The sequence below is a fragment of the Aotus nancymaae genome, unplaced genomic scaffold, assembly GCF_030222135.1.
Source record: "Aotus nancymaae isolate 86718 unplaced genomic scaffold, 86718_ANA_hifiasm-v0.15.2.pri h1tg000019l, whole genome shotgun sequence".
Taxonomy (NCBI): domain Eukaryota; kingdom Metazoa; phylum Chordata; class Mammalia; order Primates; family Aotidae; genus Aotus; species Aotus nancymaae.
Genome location: NW_026988431.1, coordinates 19,863,922 through 19,874,013, shown reverse-complemented (window position 1 = coordinate 19,874,013; position 10,092 = coordinate 19,863,922). Strand labels below are relative to the sequence as shown.

Here is a 10,092-nt window from a genome sequence, read left to right as displayed (position 1 = left end):
AAAAAGATTTCCTCAAATTGAATACATTGCCTATGGATTATCTACGGAAGAGAGGAAAATAAGCAATCATTTTGATTCCACAAACCAAGTGAAGAATAAGGACATAAACCAATTTCCTGACACCAGTGGCAATGTTACATTTACCTGGACAGTTTTGATATTGTCAAAGAGAGAGGAAATAATGGCTAAGGATGATCCTAGAGTTGCTAAAGGAACCACAGAGCTTTCATCACATAAAAGTATCACTAGTGTCTTTCCTTTATTGAAACTGACAGGTTCATCTTAAAGAATTCCTGATAAAAATAAATATTAATATGTTCACAGCTGCAAGTTTAACTTAGTACAGTACTACAGACAAGATAAACTGTGCTATATTTTACATTTCTGAGTATTATTATTGAAAGCAGCTTCATTTTCTAGGGGGGGAAATTATTGGCTTATGGGGGATTTTATCACATGTCATATAGGGTGAGAAATTGATGTTTGGAGAGATGTTATCACATGACTTAAAGCAGAAGACTGGCAAAAACAAACTATGTGAATTGCCTTAATTATTATTATTACATTTTTCAAGAAAAAAAATAGTACTTTTCTGGTATAGAAAGAATAGTTCTTTGAGTTTTTAATGAAAACAATGAAAACAAATATAACAATAACATATAGAGTCATCATTCAACTATCATAATATAAAACAAAATAAAATCCCATCTCAAGTTTCCAAGCCCACCTGGGGATATGTAGAACCTCTGATGAAAGGTTTATTCCGTATGATTTGACAAGATGTAAAAGGCAAATTTGTTTACTGAACACGTGGGCCAATAAGCTGGCACAAATTAGCATTCTGAGCATTTTGGCTTCTGGTGCTCAAGTCAGACTTCCAGATATACAGGTAAAGATGGAACAGACAAGTTTGACACCATGGTGGCATCACTGTGGCTGACTGATGATTCGGAATCTCACATCGATATGACTAGTGATTATACTCAAGTCAGTGCTTTGCCCCCCAGCTTTGTTAGTTTTTGTAAAATCAAATTCACCATGTCAACTGTACCTCCCTCCAATGCTTGTAGAAATGCTTTTTCAAATGAGTATTCTTGTCAGCAGGTAAAACCTTTTATGATCCTTTGCCAAAAGATTGATATTAGACAAAACTCTGGTTATATTTTTTAAGTCATAAGAATATGAGAGGAGAAAACCCACATGAATATTTTTCCTTTGTTTTTTTGCAGGGTCACAAACGTGCAGAGAAAACCATAGTCTATTTTTAATTTCAAAATAGTGCTCACGTTTGCAAACATTAATGCCAAAATATTCAATAAATTTGGTTGTCAAAAGAATATTGCCTTCAACTTATAGTCACTAAATGCATGTGGATTAACTATTTTTAGACCTCTAAAGTAAAGTTCAACTTGGCTCATGTTAGTAAATAGACATACTTATCAGTCAATTTATTTGACACAGTCTGTTTGTAGTTCTATTGTGAAGAATAGCCATTTAAAAATAGCCAAACATCCAGTTTTTGTGAGAGCTGAATATTTCATCATACATTGGATAATATTAAATTTTCCCCAACTAACCACTCTTAGGAGTCAATTTAAAATTTATTGTAAAATTCCAGTGAATTAAATATTATTAGAAGAAATTATTGACTAAAGTTAAGTAAGGAGACCTTAGTTGAAACTGACATAAGATTTCAGCTGATGAAATAAATGAAAGAAACTATGACAAAAAAAATTCCCCAAATAAACAATGTTCTTTGCATATAGCTCCATGTACAGATTTAAAAATATATTTTAAAAAACACTCCAACCCTTTTTCAGGATAAACAGACAGCTAATATAGCTACATATGATGTAGCTTTGGCATCAGGTCAGTTCCATTTTAAGTATTTAGTAATATAAACACTGTAACTATATTCACATTTTAAAACAATTTTATTGAAATTTATAGAAATATGGCTTAGATTTTGGATCTATTTTGAGTAGCAAATGACTCGCTTTTGCCAAATTCAGCTTTTTTTAAAGCACATTTCTGTAATCAGTCATTATCCCTATTTTTATCAGAGAGAATCATCAAAATGTCAAGTGAATTGGCCCAGTTTCCTCATAGATGATTGGTAGTAAAGCCAACAACTGTGCTCACTGTTCTGTGATGCTCGATCTTGTGCCCAGATCCCTTGGCCACAAGGCTTTTTCTCCAACATCCAGTACTTCCACACATTTTTCTATAATTCATTTAAAAACCAGAAGCCATCAAATGGAATTCTTCTTACTATTTGATAAAAGTTAAACTTTCCAGGACCTCACGAACTTAATTTCCTTTTCATCTCTATTAATGTTAGCATAACGTCACAAGAGACATAAAGCATCTCATGAAGGGTCTTTATCCTATATGAGTTGCCCCTAGCCCTAGTGTCCCATACTGGAATTATGCAATAATGTGTATTAACTTGGGTTGACAAACGTCCAATAAAACCCACATTATTATTTTGGCTAATAAAATTCAACACACTTTCACTATAGCTTCAAAACTCTCTGACATCATCATTTCTGAATAGATTCATGTTGAACAATCCTATTACTGAGCGACTTTAAAAATAATAATTGTTATACTGACAAAAATACAATCTGGGTTTCCAATTAAGGCTCACTCTGCTAATTTTCCTTAATGTTGTTATGCCATGTCCTGCCAACTACTCGGATTTGAGGAAGATTTTATAAGGGTTTGATGTCTATACTCCAAGTCAGTAGCTGATGTGAAATGAGACAATTGCATTACCCAACTCAAACTGTTAGCATTATAACCTTGCTAGAGAGCATAGTACCTTACCATTATGTCTACTTCCCAACCCTGCCAGTGCCCTAAAATAATTAAGATTCCCAAGTGTGAAATTGGAGTGCCTTTTCCTAAAGTAAAACCAACCTAGTCATTGAGAATAAAATGATTTTACCATGGCTTTGTGAAAGGATGACAGGTACTAAGACTCCTATTTTTACAATTCTGTATGTGCATGTCTGTATACATAAGCATTAACCTTAGAACGTGTCACTGTACTATTACTTATTTTTAATTTATACTTCTTTGCTCACAAATCATTTTAGCCCTACTCTTTAAAAATTGCCTTTAGAGATGAGCTGCCAGTCTTGAAAATAACATGACCCCATTCTCTGCTGTCTTAGTTAACCAAAATTTAAGTTACTCTATCTGATCATACATATTAATAATCAGATTTTACTTTATTTGACAAATACACTTTAGCAGTTTCTACAGCCAAGTTAGGCACCTAGGAAGGATGAGTTTCCATCACTGAGATAAGGAAAGAGAAAACCCTAAAATTGAAGGTAATGTTCAGTCTTTTGACATCTGAACATTGATGACCCAACCAGAGAATTCTTTAAACTCTGTGACTCTTCATGACCTGCATGAACTTCTAATAGAATAACACATGATATTTTTTCAGAGCAGAACCTGCCTTTCGTCACCATTCACATTCTGGTAAGCTGTAAGTCCATTCTTGGCAGTAACAACCTTTGGGCCATGACATGTCAACATATCCATCCTTCACTGGACACCCTGATACCACTCTCAGAAATACTATGTAGACAATGGGGACCTACTATAGAAATGATCCATTTCATTTTCTGATAATAGCTTCTCTAGTTACTAAGTTACTGAAGCATACTGCACAAAAACACAAGAGATGCTCCAGAGATAAATCTCCCCATTTAGGAAAAAAATAAAAATAGAAAACAGCAAAAGTTAGGTAAAACTTTCACTTTTAGGACTCAGTGTAAATAATTTTTGTAACAGTGATAGGAATGCATAACCGATATACTTGTCTGTGGAAGAAACGGTCTTAATAAGATGACCGTGCAAACTAAGGACAGAACTAGTTCCGTCGTAGTCGGGACCCCTTCCTATTGAAGAGAGAAAGTGCAACAAAATAAATAAGGATGATATGTTTAAATTGTTGTTCCCTTCCACACCCCCCACTGCCAGCTTTCTCTTGGCCTTTTCAGGGTTGGTTTTGTTCAGAATTTATTACATTCTTGACTGGGAAAATAGAAATAGCCTATCTTACATGATGTTGGCATAAGTGGAGTCATAATAAGTGAGTACTAAGTGACTTAGTGACTACTCCAATATTAGTTGGTGAAACGTACATTCTGGTTGAGCAGATGAATGACCTACCAATGTAGTTTACACTCAGGATGGAAAGAAATACAGAATATTTTTCTGGATACATGTAAGTATGTGATGAGCTGTATTGGTCACTCAAATAAAGAATTTTTATTCCTGAGAGGATAAAAGCAGTGCTCCTCTAGTGCTTATATATTAAACCAGCTTAGCTGTTAATCACCATCATCTATTTTACCAAAGAAGAAATTAAGGGCAAGGTATGAGTTGACTATTTAAGTTACCCTGTTGGTCAGGGACAAAGTCTGCAATAGGCTCTGGCTTCTTTAAGGCTCCTCATTGCTTTCCCCACCACTTCATTCTGCTTTTGGGTGCACATATAGTTATTAATACAATGTCATCCATGCTTACGTATAGAAAGGTAATTTTCTATATCAATTCAGATTTAAAGAAAGAGGCCTACATACCACCTTAGTTATCTTTTAGATTTGTGATCTGATTTCTTCAGAACAATTGAAACATTACACAGGTGCAAAGACAAAGATATTAACTTAAAATTTAATTGTAATAAGTGATATTTAATGTGCATGTCTACTATATGTTGGTTTGTGCCTTAGAAACTCAAATAGGCACAGCCACTTTGATTCCATTTTGAAACTTCTGCTGTCTTTTCATTGTTAGTCGTTTATGATTTCCTGCAATTTTCAAATACATGTAAACACCCTCTTTGCTAACTAATTTCTTGGCAATAAAATATGTAGGACCTTTAGAAAAAAAACAAATTTCATCTCTGATGATAATGGCAGTGAATTACTGCAATAGATCAGGTGAAGCCCAATAGTACCTAAAGATAGAAATCCTTTCAAATGAGGCAGGAGTGATATAAATTGCAAAAAGCCAACTATGTTTGCTTATGTGAATAAAACAAGTACTCTTCAAAGTTTAGGTCCAGTGAGAGGAGCAATTTATGCTGTGTAATAGCCTGTTTTCTCATGAGAGAAATACAGTACCTCCCCAGTGACTGTTTCCCATTTGTCTGGATGATCTGGTTGAGGTGCAACAATGCTTTTTCCAGAGGCATTCGGCTCTTGCAATGCATTTATATTTGTTTCAAATGAATCAGAGCTGCTTTCTCCATCACTTTCCTTGCCATGGGTGTGATGCATGGAAGGGATGTATAACCATAAAGTCAGACCACCCTCAGGGATTTTCACAGCACACTGCTGACCAATCTAAATTGTGGATCTTTATTCATGAAAAAAGTTCCCTAAGGGAAAAGATACAGCTTTATGGCAGCCTGAACTAAATGGATGTTAATCTGGTGTTGATAAATATGTGGAGTGTGGGGAAACAACTCACAGAGAATCCACTATAAGTTCTGTGGTTAGGCTTCATCCTTTATTAGGTAGTGAGTAAAAGACAACTGATGCTTACAACTCCAATTTAAAAGACCATTTAAACAAAAATGGTTCCATAGCGAAGTGAGGCAGAAGGGATCCGGGTATTTCTGAGTTTCCTCATATGGCTGATGGAGAAAATATGGCTGATTTGTTTGTTCCCAGCAAATCGTTAAAGTTAGTAATGCCTTGTGATCCAGGACCCTGTGTATCCCACAGGCCCTGATTTCTAGTGGACTGGCTCATTCATTCACTTTGGTGAAAATGGGGAAGAACAGCAAAAGCAAAATTTAGTGAGATTGCATTAATTAACACTAAGTTCTCTAACAGAAAGCAAGGCTCTATCAGTTGTAAAGGTCGTTGGATAGGGATTCAGGATGACTATGGAAAATCAATATATTTGACATAGCAGAAAAGACAAACTAAAGTTCAAAATGGTTAGAAGCTGGTCACATGGGATACAGACAGAGCCCCATACAACAAACTTGCGGGCAGCTATCCACCTGGCTGAACTAGCAGGGTCTGTAGGTGAGAAAGAAAACACTTGCTAAAGCCAGAGAATAGAGATGCTGGTAAATTAAAACACTTTCAAAAGCAAATTTTAATGCTAATCAATATGTTTAACCAGAGAAGCATAGTTTGAAATTCTTTCTACCAGAATATTGATGGAACACATTGTCTTCCCTCCTTCCTTCCTTCCTTTTTTTTTTTTGGTTGGTTGTTTAACAAAAGATATATAAAGCCAAATGCTTTAAAGATTGATTTATATGACAAATGTCTATAGCTAGATGGTAGAGAAGAACTCAAAAAACCATGTTTAATGTTGAGCACCAAGCACGCTATGGGTGTTTCTTAAATATAAAATGATAAATGCCAAATACCTATCTCTCAAATGGTTTCCACTTGATTCTTTATACCTCTCCAAGGGTTACAACACTTTGAGAGTAGTTTCAGGAAGGCCACACCCAATCCTTCCCTATATTTTTAAATAGTCTTTACAAAACCTTTTCAAAAATAGTTTTTTTTTCTTTAAACCTAAATCATGTATGTTTAGCCATTATTCTAAGTTTGAGTGTCATTGTTCCTATTAACGCAACAGACTGGCTGCATCAAACCCCACCATACTGATAGGTATATGTTAGCTTTCTATGGGAAAAAGCAAATAGCCTTTATCACAAATTAAAGGCACAGCTATTTTTATGCCATTTGTTACCAATTAAATGATAACATGTAACACTGGATGGTTATATAATTATTTTATATAGATTTTCTTTTTATAAGTTATTCTCTTAATCTTTCTAACATATATACAATATACATATATTTATATATACCCCTGATAAATCTTGTTTTAAAGGTAAAACATCAACTTCTTTCAGCCTGATGGTGAATATCAAAGGCTGTCAGTATTTCACAGCTCCACTGGAGAAATAATTGTTATGTGGAACTTACCAGTATTTTTTAACACTATGTCACTGGTGTACAATTAACTCAGATTAATATTTCCTGTTGTTATTAAGATTTAAATATATATTAATCGTTTATATCATGTCAGCAGGAAATCTAAAAAAACAAGAAAAACCCATAAAAATAGCTAATGCTTAATTCTACCATCATACTTAAAGCAGAAACCTTTGCCTAAGAAACAACCCTACTGGTGTGATATAAAGGGGATACTGCAGAGATGCAATATTCTGTTTTTATTGGATATGTACTAACATGAAAGAAAAAACCTTGCATTATCATTCTAGATTATAATCCTTCATCCTTGAAACAGAAGAGTTGTACAGATTTCTTTCTTACCACCCATGATGCATGGGTTTATTTGTTTTCAGATGTAGATTCATTATAAACACTTCCCTGTTTCCAGCAATATATCTTCAGGGTGAGAAGTTAGTACTTTGTAAGAAATCACCTTTATTAATGCCTCCCCCATCTCTAAGCTCAGCTCTGTTACATCTTTAAACTATATAGGAGGGGAGAATGCTGACCGGGGAGACCTCCATGACACCATCTGATATATGTTTGTTTTTTTGACTGCTTATTGGTATGAAATAGTTGTTCATTCTACCTTTGCAATTCTTTAAAACCTAGTGGCATAGATTGAGACACAGCACTATTGTTTTACAAGACATCTACTGTATCTACTTTTGTTGGGGTAAATACCCAGTAATTGCTGTCATAGCAAGAGGACCAGCATGGGTAGTACTATTCACAGTGTTGCTTTTGTTTGTTTTTTTTGTTGTTTTTTGTTTTTTTCCATTTTTGTATTATTTTAATCTACAGAGTAAATTATTGTATATACATTGGAACCAGTTAATGCCCTTAGACAATGTATAGTTGTTTCATAAAGCAGGAAAGACAATGCAGAGGGAAATAGTGCCCAAAAGTACAGTCACAGAGGCTTCAGAAGTTCTAGATACCACTACAAATCAATGCTGGAGATCACTTCTAAAACAATCAACGTTCAAGAGGAATGCTTTAATTTGGAGAAAATATCACTCCCTCCCTCCCCCCTCACCTCCCCCCCTTTTTTGTAACCTTTTCAATTCACTATCAAAAGTCCTGGCTCTTCAGATATACTTTAAACTATAAATAAACACTGCATAGTTCTCTTTTGTTTTGTTTTGTTTTTTGTAAAATTATTGCAGTACAATTACTCCTATTTGGAATTTAGTAAGGAGCAAACAGCACAGGAGTATGGGCGGTCCGAATGGGTCCAGGAGCTGGCCGCAGGAGTGCTGGAGGAAGCGCAGAAGTCTGGAACAGTGTTGCTGCTGGAGCAGTTCGAAGACTGAAGGGGGAACTCACTGCCACTGCTGCTGCAGCCGCTGCAGCTGCTAAAGGATTTGGTAGGATTCGTGGAGCCAATGGCTTTGAAGGTTCTTTTGAAAATACTAATTTTACCTGCAAAGGAGAAAAAATATTGTAAAAGAACAACAGTTTTGGAATTTGTACTTAAAACCCAAAATGGTAGGGAGCTTTTAAAATATAGCAGTAAACAACTGTAAAGAAAAAAGCTTCACACTTGTGAACTGATAACAAAGAAAATGGGAAGTATAGAACATTTTCCCTTTGGAAGAGTTGGAAGATACTTGAAAATGGCCAACCAGGTATGCTGAAAATCTCTTCAGAAAAGTATTCAGCAACCTTATTGTATTTTATGTTTGTTGAAAATTACACTTTAAGAGGAAAGTATTCATCGTGAGAAAATACAGAATTTTTTTTATCACTCTTTACATATACATTAACGGTTAAAGAGCATGTATTTTTTTAAGAGATTTTTAATGCTGTTAAAATGCCATTCATCTATCCAAGTGCATAACCTGGGTTACATAGAGAATGTTGTTTCCAATTGCATGAGGTACTATTCAAAAGAAATAAAAACAACAAAACTCCACATTCAATAAAGAAGTAAAAAACAAAACAAAACAAAACTTGTCTTTCCTAAATTTTGACAAGTTCCACTTTTTCTTTGTGTAAATGGTAACCACATTTTCTCAATCCTTCTCTACAAAACCTAGTAATATCAATAATATACCTGTTCTCCCTGAGAGAGTGTTCCCATTTGTGGGGTCATTAACATAGTGATAGTTAAGAAGGAGGGTTTGTATACTAATAGCAACACAATTTTGACTAGTCTGTTTAACAATTTAAGAACCATTCACTTGCTTGTCAAAATCTGCATCTATGCTGGACAGAGATAGCATTCAGGGTTATGACTCGTGGTGCTGAATTATAGCCACTGTGCAGAATTCTTCACCTCCCAATTGCAGCTAAAATTGTGTCTTTATGGAAGAGTAAAATAACTTCACTTTTTATACGTTTATTTTAAATTCAAGGGTACATATACATGTTTGTTATATAGGTAAACTTGGGTCATGGGGCTTTGTTGTACAGATTATTTCATCCCCAAAAATTGAGGAGGAACTTCTCCCTAACTTATCCTATGAGGCCAGCATCATCCTGATACCAAAACCTGGCAGAGACACAACAAAAAAGAAAACTTCAGGCCAATATCCTTGATGAACACCGATGCAAAACTCAACAAGATGCTGGCAGACCAAATCCAGCAGCACATCAAAAAGCTTATCCACCACAATGAATTAGGCTTTATCTCTGGGATGAGAGGTTGGTTCGACATACACAAATCAGTAAATGTGATTCATCACATAAACAGAACTAAAGACAAAAACACAAGATCATCTCAATGGATGCAGAAAAGGCTTTCAATAAAATTCAATACTTCTTCATGATAAAACTCTCAATAGACTAGGTATTGAGGGAACATATCTCAAAATAATAAGAGCTATGTATGACAAACCCACAGCCAATCTCAATAAGAGCCATGTATGACAAACCCATAATAAGAGCTATGTATGACAAACCCACAGCCAATCTCAAAATAATAAGAGCCATGTATGACAAACCGAAAGCCGCCAACATACTGAATGGGAAAAAGCTGAAAGCATTACCCTTGAAAATTGACACAAGACAAGGTACCCTCTCTCACCACTTCCATTCAACATAGTATTGAAAGTCCTGGCCAGGAAAATCG

The 10,092-nt window shown here is 35.0% G+C and overlaps 1 protein-coding gene across 7 annotated transcripts in view; it reads right to left on the bottom strand.

The window, feature by feature from the left end:
• Positions 1-240: 240 nt before the first annotated feature.
• The window catches only part of ZNF385D (zinc finger protein 385D), a 1,173,536-nt gene continuing 1,163,684 nt past the window's right edge, over positions 241-10,092 (bottom strand). For all 7 annotated transcript variants that reach the window (XM_064378657.1, XM_012466714.2, XM_064378658.1 and 4 more), the window contains one exon: positions 241-8,441. In XM_064378657.1, the coding sequence (XP_064234727.1) occupies positions 8,208-8,441 (234 nt within the window). In that variant the 3' untranslated portion in view covers positions 241-8,207. The remainder of the gene's footprint in view (positions 8,442-10,092) is intronic.